The sequence below is a fragment of the Lagopus muta genome, chromosome 1, assembly GCF_023343835.1.
Source record: "Lagopus muta isolate bLagMut1 chromosome 1, bLagMut1 primary, whole genome shotgun sequence".
Taxonomy (NCBI): Eukaryota; Metazoa; Chordata; class Aves; order Galliformes; family Phasianidae; genus Lagopus; species Lagopus muta.
The window spans coordinates 166,068,055-166,081,289 of NC_064433.1; the positions used below are offsets into that span (position 1 = coordinate 166,068,055).

Below are 13,235 nucleotides of genomic sequence, written 5' to 3' on the forward strand. Positions count from 1 at the left end.
AAAACCTTCCCCAGCTCTTGAGCAGCAGTGCGTGATGAATCACAAAGCGACTTGAGCCCTGCAGAAAGGAGAGGGGAAAACAACCCAGCAATTCAATTTAGTTCAGGTTTACATCGATTTCTCCTCCACCCTTTATGGGACACAGTGTCAGAATGTATCACGGTAAAAGTGCATTGCAATGTCTTGAGGTCAAATATCTCATTCAGTGCTGCAGACCTCATGAGTTCACATCAAGCCCGCCAGCTCCAAGGAGGTACCCAGCTCTGGACACATTTCTACTGTGTGCTCAGAATCACAGAATCACAGAATGGAGGCCTGGGTTGAAAAGGACCACAATGATCATCGAGTTTCAACCCCCCTGCTATGTGCAGGGTCACCAACCACCAGACCAGGCTGCCCAGAGCCACATCCATCAGGAGAGCCTTGGGCAGGTGTCTACGCACTTAGTGTTCCTTTCTGCAGCCAGACAGATCAATCACCCACTGCAAACTGTGGCAAAACCACAGGAAGGTGTATCAGTAGGGGCAGAAGCTAAGGGAGATCCTGCTGTTCCTTTTTTGATACACAAATAAGCAAGACAACGATTAAGTGCTTTTAGAGAAACAAAATATTCAAAACCCCAAAACCAACACCTGGTAAATCTTCCTCTGCTATTCTCTGCCGAAGAGCTGAAAACCAATTTCTACGGTTCAGAAGCAAGCAGGGAAGGGAAACATCTTTCCAGATACTGAATTTATCACTTTGGGAGTATATCAATTTAATCATGTCATTCTCTTCACACTTCACATTGGTTTAGATGAGTGAAAATTGGAGCTGAATCTCCCATCCATAACTGTGGTTGTTCCTTTCTATCCAGAAGTGCACGGCTGAGCTGAGGTTGGAACTGATATATGCCTGTTGCCAGATGGAAAAAAAACCTCTCCACTTCCAAATTTCTCCATCCTCTCACCTTATTCATTACCTATACAGTAGATTTTCTTACAGGCTCCACCAATTTGATGTAAAATCAGACCTTTTTATGCTACTATGTGGATGAGTAGAATTAAACTGTGCTGTGAAGGTGCTGAAGTAGGACCCAGCTCCAGCGTTCCCTATGAGCAAACCTTGAGGCCATGCAATGCTGCTGCAATGTTTCCATCACTGCGGTGATGCCACTGAGGCTGAGCTCCAGGAAAGTGAAACACATAGGATTCTATGCTCTTACCTGGGTCGGAGGAAGCCATGATTTATGTTAGGATGTCATCAGGTGTCGCTTCCCATCTTTTATGTGCAGTTGTGAACATGGTGTGAACAAGATCAAACAACAGGATCGAAGCACGCATCACACACCACACACGCTTTGAGGCCACTGAAGAATGGATGAGCCTTCTTAATTTGTGAGCCAAAAAAAAAAAAAAAAGAAAAAAGAAAAGAAATAGAGGGTTAGATTGTAGCAATAAAAGTGTAAATGAAAGGAATGAGCAGAGCTAACAGATTACACTATCGTTCCAGGGCAGACAGCAGAGAAGCCACAGTTGCCCATTTATGTTTTGACAGTTCATGCATCAGATGAGACATGCCAAGAAGGGCACCATGCTTTGGGGGAAGTGGAGGGGCAGAACAGGCACTGTTAAGTGTGAATTTAACAGTGCATCTGTTACATGGGCAGCATGGTTTTGGGGAGTTGGCAAGAAGGCCTTTTGCATGGAGCAAATAACACCCCTCAAAACCAATACATTCAGATTAAGCACGAGATGTGCTGCAGCTGGGCATGCTGGCTGCCAATTTGTGTGCCTCTAAAAGTGGTCCTGCACAGGGTTTTCGGTTTACTCTGGGAACAGCCCTGTGTGAGCACAGCGTGCTCAGCTCTTCTGAAGCCTTGCAAAGTTTCTGCACTGTCCCACAGCCCTGAGCTTGAAGCCTGATGAGGTACTGCAAGGAAAAGGATTTCTGTGTCATTGCTCATCTGCCAGCCTTTAAATTCAGTGAATGCATACGGCTGCCATGCAGAGCAGGAAAAAAGTCTTTTCCATTCTGGCCCTCTGTTTTATACATTTGAACTATTATCTGCTATTACTTCTTTCCCTTCTCAAGTCCCAAGAATTCCAATAACCTCAGAATGAAATCTTCCAACTTCTCACCTGTTTTGCACTAAGCTTTCTTGAACTTTTCCATACAGCCCATTCTGCCTTAGTATACAACACTTTTTCCTCTGTATTCTTCTACGTCTGGCTTTATGCACGCCTTTTTTTACACCAGTTTGAGGTCTTCTGTGAACTGCAGATGCAGATGCAAGGCCTGGAAGTTAGGTAAAACATCTCCCCCTTCTGCAGCATCAGTTTGCACAACCTGATGCAGACCAGCAGAGGGACTTGAGAAGAGTCAAACCAATGCACAGCATGGAGCTCCTTGTGGCATTGTTTGGCTAACTTTCCCTTCCTCCCTCTTAGTCAGCTCCTTCCCAAGACTGCAAATGTACTGGAAAGCCACCCACTGGGAGCAGGTTGTACTGAGACTTGGTCATTTACTCCGCTGATTCACCTTCTGTTTCCCAATTATCTTTTTTTAAATTATATCATTTCTTTATCCTTCACTCGCTGCAGCTGAAGTTTTTCAAGTAACCTTATGTGAGACATTCCTAAAGCTTTTCTGTGAGCATGCAGGAATGATGCTTGTTCAAGACAGCAGCAACCACAGGCTTTATGCTGATTCAGTGTCTTTGCAGCTCAAATGGAAAGTAAATTTTGGCTGCATTGATGACGGGTGGGTGAGATGACCTTAGTGGTCTTTTCCAGCCCTAATGATTCTATGTAGATTCTTTGGGTGTTTCCAGCATCCATCTTTAAGGTACATATGGGCAGCTTAGGCTCCCCTGGTCTTTTGCTGACATTCTTCAGGTTTTTCTCCCCACTTCTCTCTTCCCCAGTTCTTTTCATAGAATCCAGTTTGCCTGAGCCTGCAAGGCACCTCTGGCTCCATCCAGTCCAACTCCTGCTCAAGGGATGCCCAGACCATGGTGCCCCAGACAGAAATCCTACTCCATGCTTCTCTTCACTGTCAGGGATCCCTGTGCCTTTGAACACAACTTCTGAAAGCACAGGTGAGCAGGGTAGGACAGGACATTTGTAGTCACAGGGACTACATGCAGTATTCAAACCATTCTTTTTTGATGTGTTGGATGCCCCATCCCCAGAGACACCCAAGGTCAGGCTGGATGGGGCTCTGAACACCTGATGGAGCTGTAAGTGTCCCTGTTCATTGCAGGAGGGTTGGACCAGATGACCTTTAAAGGTCCTTTCCAACTCAAAGCATTCTACAATTTCTTTGCTGGGAACACAGATCTGGAGCATACAAATGCCTTCTAACAGCAAATAACAATCATAAAGTAAATTAAACAAAACCAACCTATACGTTTTCCTGAAAGCCACATCCAATGCCTTCAGAATCCCAACAATTCCTCTTGTTCATGAGCTGCACGCTGGCCACCTACGCAACCCTTTCACACATGAACATACGCTGAAGATCTGGCAGCACACTGTCGTGCTTCAGCAGGTTGCTCTGAGTATCTTCCAGCACTTCAGTCTTTCAAAATAATAACTTCATTACTAAGGAAAAAGCCATTCTGTGGTCGCTGACAGTGAAAGCTGGTATCAAGAAACAAAACTTCTCTCAAATACACATATTCTTCTTCTTCAGTTGCCTACTGATAGGACAGAAGCAATTAAATGGTCTTTCTTCCACAAGCCTGCCTTCTTCCAAAAAACACATTAGCTTCTTGCTTTCTGAATGCTGTTTTAACACTTCTCTCACGTTTCAGTTCGGATTCCTTTAACTTTGGATTCCTTATTTTGATGGAAGCAAATGTCCAACTTGTGCCGGAGGTCAGTCTGGCTTAAGCTTGCAGCTTGACACTTGGCTGCATTGCTTTCCTATTGGTTTTAAGGCTCAGCTTGGTCCTTTTTTGGTATTATTACATTAACATCTTTGTCACTCTCAAACTGCCTCCTGACAGTGCATCCAAAAAAAGAAGTCCTATTCCCCATTGCTCACAAAACTTTGGCATGCATGTACCAAGACTGAGCATTGAAAACATTTCCTCGGGCTTCCCCTTTGCTTTAAGGTGATATCAGTGAAAACCATTCCTCCTGTACAAATCTCCTTCAAAAGCCCCCACAGACTGTCGATACAGAATAGAAAATTGCTCAACACTTAAGTTGGCAGCAAGTGCTCCAGTTGCAGTTCCAGCCCTCCTGCTCCCTGCTGGATGTCCCTGCAGTGCAGAGGGGAGACCACAACTGGATAAAGGCATTTCAAACAAACCTTTGATTTAGTAAAACTCTCTGAACTCCAGCACTGTCTTTACATGATACAGATGGCCCACTGTCAACACCTGCATCTCACTCCATCAGCTGAAAATAGCCTACAGATTGAGGTAACAAACATTGACAGAACCACAGAACAGAGGACACAGCCCTGTTTGTGCCCTGAGGCAAGAGGTGAGCACCATGCTTCCCCTTTGACAGCCTGCCCCCATCCCACCAGCTCCCTCAGCAGCTTGTTCTTCTGCTTCTCTTCGCTTCAGCCTGCAACTCAGGGATGCTCAGAGCTAATTCACTGCCCAAGGAAGCACAGCATGAGCTTGGCAGGAAGGGCTGCCAGTTTTACTTGAGTAGAAGGACCACTTTGGAATTGCTGTCACAGCTTAGGAGAAAGTGGCTTAGGAGAAAGTGGCAAAGGGGCTTCTCTGCAGTTTCAGACCTAGAGCTGGAGAAGCTGAGGACACAAGTGCATCCCTGTCCTCACATTGCTCCAGGTTACAGGCTCCACTGCTAACCACTGCTTTTACAGCCCTGCAAAAGGAAATCTGGATTACAAGCCTTCCATCTCCTCTCCTTCCTCATAAAATCAAGCTAAGAGAGAACTGGATGCATACATTCACCTTGACAGTTTTACAGGAAAAGTGTTTAAAGCAAGCACAACATAATTAAATACCAAACAGTGAATCTAGTTTGTGTACTGCAGTCTTAGACAAGGCCGTTTCTTGCAATCAAACATTTTTATGTCTTTTAGAGAAGGAGATTAAAACAGGCCTTAATGTAATTGGAAGCAATGATCTAATACTTCCAGCTTAAAGGCAGCCTTAATGCAGCTATAAAATAGGTGAGAATGCATTTAAATACTGAACAGCTTTGTTCACTCTTGCTCAGTTTAAGCTACTAGTATGTTTAAGGATGTATATATTTTTTAAGAATATGTAACATCTACTGTAACATTAAAAAAATAATAGCCAAATCCCTAAAGGTTTACAGCAAGTGAAAAACTTGGCAAGATTCAGTTTTGCCCACACCACTGTTTAATAAGAATCAAATAAATGATGGAAACAGCTCACGTCTTTTGTATTTGATACAAGCACATACACACCAGTGTGTGGGCACTTATAAAATATAAATTAAATCCTCACATTTTCTTTAATAATAATTATTTGAACACAGAATAGTAACATTTCACTGAAGGCTTATGTACAGGGAATCATAGGAAAGCACTATAGGTAAGAAAACTTTGCATTAGTGTTCTGAAAAGTGAGTTTGAACTGGAATTCATATTCAGGCTACTGCTTGAAGCCAATACAACTGTCATGAAGCACAAGACAGATGCAAGGTAAGCCAACCACACTGAACTGTGCAGTCAACACCCTGTATTAGTGTGCTGCTTCTAAGCAGACAAAAGGATAACAAACTTCAATCAACCAACCAGTGAAAACACCCTTGTGAAATTGCTCTCTGGAAGGTTTTTCTCCTTAAGTAACTTGACTAGCTTTGTCCAAATCCAGATCCACGCCAGACTGCTGGAATAAGGAAAGGGATTTGGAAAGCAGAAGTAGAGAGACACCCATTCAGAAATTCCAGACATGCATGAAGGGTATGGGGTGGTGGTAGAAAAACCCATTTATAATAAGGAAAAGATACACATACGGTTTTCTTCAGTTTATTATCAGGCAGTGTTATAAACTGCTAAAACCAGACATCTTCACATTATTACACCTGATGCACCATAAAACAGGTTTTTGTTAGTGTAAGAGGCATACTACAAAACTTGCAGAGAACTTCACACAGAAGTCTTTCTTTTTTACCACATTTATTCACATCCAAAATTATGAATTCTGCATACAAATTGAGTCTTTTCTTCCATCTTCTACAGATGCTTTCCAACCAACCAGTTCTAAAACATCAATACCAACAACACTGGTAGTGGGGTATCAACTAGACAGAGCCACTGTTGCCATTTGCTTAAGACACACACACTTCCTGCTGGATAGCTGGTTGTGGAATTTTACTATCCTCTGTCTTTTCCTGCCCAGGAACTTGGCACACAGTCTTGCGTTTGAATAACCGCAGACTCAACCTTAACAAGTCACTGTCCATTGCTGCAGCATTTGTGTAAGTTTGTTTTGTTGCACCCTGTTGAAATTGAGAAGAAAAAATAAAAACAGAGAATAGTTGCTTTTAACATGCACTGTGAAACTAACCTGGAGCACTCTCAACGGTTACAAGTTTAATCATACGTATTCGTAAGAAGTATTTGGAGAACTGCAGATTTTTCTATTAGCACACAAGATCACAAAACCTACCACAGGGTCAGAAATGGATGAGTATTTCTTTTAAAAATTATCTAGGTTTTTTTAATTTGGAAGAACAGAGTCTAATAATTCATATAAAAGAACGTGGACTCTCAAGCAGGAAAATAATTCAGTGACTGCCTTTGAAATTGTATTTTACCCAATTAGTTTCATTACTCACGCTCCAAATGCAGAAAGTGTCTCTTCAGAATTTAAATGTTAAAGTAAGAAACAATTTAAGTCCCCAACTTAAATTAATCTTGTGGCATTACTAAAATGTAAACACCCTGTAACTTTTCAATAAAATTCTGATCTATTATTTAAAGGACTAAATCTGCTCCAGAACAACAAACAGCTACTAGAAAAACTCCCTCCCTAGAGAAACAGTACTATCTACTGCCACATTTTAACCAAGCTCTGTAAACAAATCACTTGCCTTTTCATTCTTCATGAGCTGCTTACGAATTGCAGAATCCCTTCTAAAGCACAGAGCTTTACAGCAAGGACCCAGATTGCTGAGAAGACCTGCTCTCTCCTCTTTTCGTAGGAGTGCAGCCATGTTCAAGGCTCCCAGTTCATGTTCAAAGAGGTTTTCTGCATCTACAAAGATTAACAAATACATGGTATTTTGGAATGGTGATATACAATAATACAAATTTACTGGAGTGAAAAACAATCTTGAAGGAGATTTAACAACTACCTTACTCTGTTGATAATTATACATTCTAAAAAGTACAAAGCTAGCACTGTGATTTGTAGAATAAAAAGGAACAAATCTTTCACCAACCAGTTATAGGTTAAATGATGGTGTACTTGTATGTAGCTTCAGCACTGGAAAGCAGTACTGGCACAGCATTGCAGAGAAACCTAAAAATTAAGTGAAGAAGAGGCTATGGCATTCAAGGTCAGATAGGTGTGAAGAAAGGTGTTTCCTGCTACTATCTATCAGAAGGTTGGTAAAGTTTCACTTCCCTGCAAAGCATAGGATAATTGTATCACTGTCAACATGGGATTTCAGAGGCTATGTAAGAGTGAAACACGGCTCTGAAGAGTACATCATTTATCCATGGCATCAACAAATACTAGTGAACTGTGCCCCACTTCAGGTCTACCTAAAGCATCTGCTAATAGCACTCAAAGAGCCAACTTTAGTTCTTTCCTACAGGAAAAAAAAAGAAGTGCAGCTATAGCAATCAAAGTTGCTTTTTCAGATGGCTCCAAATGCATATCTTCTGTAGTACCTTTTTTCTTTGAGATGTTGGCAAAGACAAAAAGAATACATGTGTCTGGACTGCAGTATATTTATTTATAAACCTTTCACAATAAATGGGAAGATACTGAAAATATTATGTTCTACCTTTAATAGTCCAATGCAATCTTCTCTATATAGCAAAAGATGTGGTGTTTGGCTGAGAATCCTAGCAGGAGACAATGCATGTGCTCGAAAGCACATTTCACATGTGGTAACTTTGATGAGCAGAAAACTGCACACATCAAAGGGAAAGTAATGGAGACACTTCAGCCTCTGTTCTCTCTGGAGTAAAGTCTCCTGCATTTGAATACACTGAAAAACAACACAGAGGAAGTGCCAGAGAGACATCTACTATCACCTCTCTCCTGAATCTTATTTCTAGAGATGCATGCAAGGATTGCTGAGGTGGTTTCAGTTAATATTTTAAACAACCAGGTGAATTCTGCACTGCAGTTCTTGTTGCAAGGAATGCCTGAGAAGAGCTGTTGAAGTATAAAGGAAAATTAAAGCTTACAGAGAAAATGACATTGTTCCTACTAGATCAGACTGTATGCAAGCTCAGGAAGATAAATAGTGTGTTATATCAGTTATGGAAATTCCTAGGCATAAAACCTAAGATCGTTTTTTAAACCAGAGAAAAGCAAATACTGCAAAAAAAAAAGAAAGAGCTGCAAGCATCACAGAACGCTTACACGACTGCTGGAATTAAGACACTAATCTGACTGACAGGCAGCTGTATTAGATTCCTGAAATACTTATGCAATGTTCAGCATACACTTGTTATGGCCTGAAAACATGAAAGAATGAACTAGTACCCATTTCATTAAACACTGTTACTAAGGACAAAAAAGACAAGTTTTACCCCTTGAGAAACAATTACCTTTAGGTTTCTCTAGTGCTTTCTGGCACGTCTCTTTAATTTTGGTGAAGAGTTCTGGTCCAGCCAATCGCTTGGAAATGCCAACTCTCAACATAACAGCACCTGGTGTGAACTTCAAGAGCGCAGCCCCAGCCTCTCGTGGTTCTTTTGGCTGCTTTGGCATGAGACTGGACCAATCAACATCTATAACATCCACAGGATCTGCAAAAACATTGACAGAGAATGACTTATCACATCACTGCCCCCTACCACAGCTGATTAATTTCACAGGCTGCATACATCCATCTCCTGAGAGCAATATCTATCAGAAGAACATTGTTCTTGAGTTGTCACCAAAGAGAGTTCCTTAGACACTTCAAATAAGAGCACTCAAACTCACTTAGACTGGTGAGAATAAGGTGGGTACAATTCCTTAAAGAACATAAACCTTACTGGATTAAAATCAAGACTCCTAAAATTCCACTTCATGTTGATCCTAACAACTTTGTGAAAGGCTGCTTGGACTCTGCTTAGCCAGCAGATATGGATGCATCACTCATGCATTCACAGCAGTGACAGTACCACTAATGTGCTATGATAGATCCAAATTTCATGCTTAAAAAGCTAGTAACTCAACCCTGGATGCTGTTCTTCTGAGAAGAGAGATGTATTAGATACTGAATGACTCATAGAACTATGGGTGTAAAGTTATTACAGAACATATGAATGCTGATCATATAACTGAAACTATGACAAGTAGAAGACTCCATGTTTCCCAGTGCATCTGAGAAGCATTCTAGCAATGATAAAATCTCTTCCTAAAAGTATCAGTTCCAAGTAACAATCAATACCAAACAGGACAAGTAAAAACACATTTATAAAACTAAACCTCATCCTTCTAGTTATACAGAACATAACAAATATTACTTCAAAACATAGCTCTCAGTACTCTATGCTTCACAGGCTTACCTGACCACTGCAGGACAAATAAGGAATGCTGAGAAGCACAAACAGCATTCTGAATTCAGAATACTATCTGGAATACTATCTGCAATACTATCTGGGAAGAACAAAGTAGCACTACATGCAAACTGATCTAGACTTTATTTTCAAATAATCACAAAGGGGTTTTGCTATACTTTTACCAGGCATCTTCTCATCTTCTTGTTGATCCTCCCTCTTTTCTGCATCACCTGCCAGAATTTCATCCAGTTCATCATCACTGATTGGTTCGTATTCTCCAGCACCAGATGCCAGTGACTGTACATCATCAATCTTTGCTTCATCTTCTCCTCCTACAGAAGCAGATACATACTGTAGCTTTAAAGGAGTCATCCTTGTTTTCCAAACGTGCTTTAAGCAGGTTGAAGAAAAAGAAGTTTGCTAAACTAGCTTGTAAGTTCTATGGGATGAATATATTCAAAACGAATATAGGTATTCACTCATGGAGGCAGAGGAGTTATTTCTCCCATGTACAATACACCAGTTTGAATTTGTCACATCTTGGTCAATTTGTTTTGTGCAATAATAGTCAAACTACATACAGAAGGCCATACTCAGAAGAAATATATGTTGATTATCTGGTATGCAGTTACTAACATAAATCTACGTTAGTACCAACACAAATTCTTCCAGATGATTTTCCACATGAATGCTAGCTCAAATACTGAGCACAAAAGCTTTTCAAGACAAATAAGTAACAAAACTCCAAAATACAAGAGTGTGTGAGATAGACTGATGTGAGCAATTATTCTTAGAGTTTTTGATTCTTAGTGAAAATCACAAGAGTTTGAAGAAAGCTGTGACAAATTTCTTCAGTTGTTGCAGTCATATAGTATGCACATACAAACAGAACCATACATCTCTATGTGTCTATGTAATTACCTGTGACGCATGCATAAACAAGTTCCTTAAAGCCAGAAAACACAAGACACTCAAATACTGCATTCTGCAAATCATGAAAGGTACATCTGAAGGTACTCGTCTCATTTCCAAGCCTGAGAGACTTGACTGAAGCATTCAAAAACCCAACTGTTCAAAATTCAGACTTTAAGACTTCCCTGCCAAGGTGCTTGCCAGTTGTGCAGTGTAAAATAGACAGAATCTGTAAGATCCTTCCATGTGGGTGATTGTTCTATCTTCCAATTTCCTTATCCAAAATGATAACTGCTTCTGTGTTAAGATGCAATCTTTCATTTTTTTTTTCTTTCCTTTGTAAATGCTAAAGGAAATGCCACCTTAGCTAACCTAAACACCAGCAAAACAAGTAAAATACATGCTAGGAGAGTGTAAATTGACTATTCAGACCACCTGGTAGTGCTTTGGAGGAAGCATATACCATCCTGGGCATCATTTAAACCTACTCCTGCAGCAAACACATTAAGGTTCAACACACCACCATAATTAAGTAACTATATCCTCAAATATTTTCCTAGAAAATAGATTAGATTAAATTCATTCAAATATCAGATCCGGAAATTGTATTCAGTTAGTTTTCTATCTTTTTTAAAATGAAAATATGGTAATCTCTGAAAGATTTCATTTCTTACAACTGGGCTTCATGAAGAGCAGATTGTGCCTGACCAATCTGGTGCCCTTTTACAATGGAGTGACAGCATCAGTGGATAAAGGAGAGGCAACTGTCTACCTGGACTTGTGCAGGGCCTTTGACACGGTCCAGCACTACATCCTGATCTCTAATTTGGAGAGGGATGGGTTTGAAGGCTGGACTATGCAGTGGATAAAGAACTGGTTGGATGGTTGCAGCTAGAGAATTGTCGTCAATGGCTCTACATCCAGGCAGAGGCTGGTCATGAGTGAGACCATCAAAAGATGGTCCTAATGAAGGCTTCCCAAATAAGATGTAGATGCCCCATCCCTGGAGGTGTCCAAGGCCAGGTTGGATGTGACTCTTGGCAATTTGATCTAGTGCCTGATTTAGTGGCTGACAACCTTATCTGCAGCAGGGGTACTGGAACCAGATGATCTTTGAAGTTCCTTCCAACTTCAGTCATTCTATGATTCTATGATAATTTACATCACTTTCTCAGCACTTAGATTCTTGCTTCTTTTGTATGTTTATATTGGTTAGCTCTACTTCCAAACTCCCTCTCCTGGTAAAGAAACTGTTTGTTCCTTACTTTACTAATGTTTTCCCCGGTACCATTAGGGATAGCAAACTGAAGGCTGCATTTAGTAAGAATAACTCAGCAAAGATATTTTTGGACCATTCTGCCAAGCCATAAATACATTTAACCTACTAATCAGACAATTATTTCTCCACTAATTGGACTATGCAGAAAAAAAATCCCAAATAACAGTCACAAGTCAACACACATTTTTTTTTCACTCATTACCTGTCAATTCCAAACTAACAAACAGATCTTAGAACAGTGTACCAAAGCAATTAAATTTTTGGCATTATTCTTCAGCAAACTGGCTATGCAGAAATGTTACACCTTGGCAAAATTATATCTCATATCATTTATGCTTCTTTGACTCAGTATTTCTTTAGAAAAAAACCAACACTAATATTCACATAATTAACACTAAGGCAATGCTCATTAGAATTCTCCCTCATCCTATTATGCCTACAGATAGAAAAGCTGGAGCCAATATCCCTTTCATTAACAAAGCTTTCTAGTGTTGCTCAGTTCAGCATTGTGCTAAAAAGGAAAGAATAAAATATCTGACAGTCAAGGTGCTTCCCCAGAACATCTCACCTTCTAGACTCTCTACTTTTTCAGCCTCATTTCCATCTTCAAAACCTTGTAACGATCCTAGATCTTTGTCTGGTCTTTCCTTCTCTGAAGCTGCAGAATCTCGACAAACACCGTCAAATTCTTTTTCATGATCTCTGTCCAGTTTTGTTTCACCGTGCTTTGTTGATTCTTTTTGAGAGGAAATGTCCAGAGTTCTGTCCCTCTCTCTTTCAGCAGTATCAGGCAGCTGTCTGTCTCTCTCTCTGTCCAGCTCCCTTCTCTTCTCCCTCTCTCTCTCGCGTTCTCGGAGTCTCTCTCGCTCCCTGCTCCTTGGCCAGTCTTTGTCGATGTCTCGGTCTCGATCCCAGTCTCTCTGTCTCCCCTCTCTCCTGTCTCTGTCTCGCTCTCGATCATGGTCATGTCGATCTCGCTCCTGAAGCCTTTCCCTGCTGTCAAAGGACCCAGATCTGGAGTGGACCTGACGATCTGACTCAGGAGAACTCCTTCTTGAACTGTGGCTTCTTGAATCTTGACGATCTGGTTAAAATATTTTAAATACAGGCATGACAGCAGCTCATGAAACCTTTTTGCTACACCAAACTATTTTAAGGAGTCTGGTACGAAAACTGACTTCTGAAAAGTATCATCTGCAAATTAATGATATGTCTGCAAGTCCCAAAAAAGAGATTTTTGGTGGCTACTTTCTGCTGATTTTTGCTGCTACTTTCAGCAAAACTGAAATACATAATTTACTCAGAAGTCTAAGCAAGAATAGGAAATAAAGAAGGAATCATCTAAAAATTATTTTCAAAACATGTTTTTTTAAAA

General features: G+C 40.7%; 1 protein-coding gene across 6 annotated transcripts in view; it reads right to left on the reverse strand.

Annotated features, from left to right (window-relative positions):
- Positions 1-5,948: 5,948 nt before the first annotated feature.
- ZC3H13 (zinc finger CCCH-type containing 13) overlaps positions 5,949-13,235 on the reverse strand; it is a 44,960-nt gene continuing 37,673 nt past the window's right edge. For 4 of the 6 annotated variants that reach the window (XM_048957226.1, XM_048957237.1, XM_048957259.1 and 1 more), the window contains 5 exons: positions 12,429-12,944; positions 9,846-10,001; positions 8,728-8,928; positions 7,032-7,195; positions 5,949-6,437 (listed from right to left, as the gene is read on the reverse strand). In XM_048957226.1, coding sequence (XP_048813183.1) covers positions 6,267-6,437; positions 7,032-7,195; positions 8,728-8,928; positions 9,846-10,001; positions 12,429-12,944 — 1,208 coding nt within the window. In that variant the 3' untranslated portion in view covers positions 5,949-6,266. The remainder of the gene's footprint in view (positions 6,438-7,031; positions 7,196-8,727; positions 8,929-9,845; positions 10,002-12,428; positions 12,945-13,235) is intronic. The other 2 variants (XM_048957248.1, XM_048957269.1) reach the window with 1 other exon arrangement.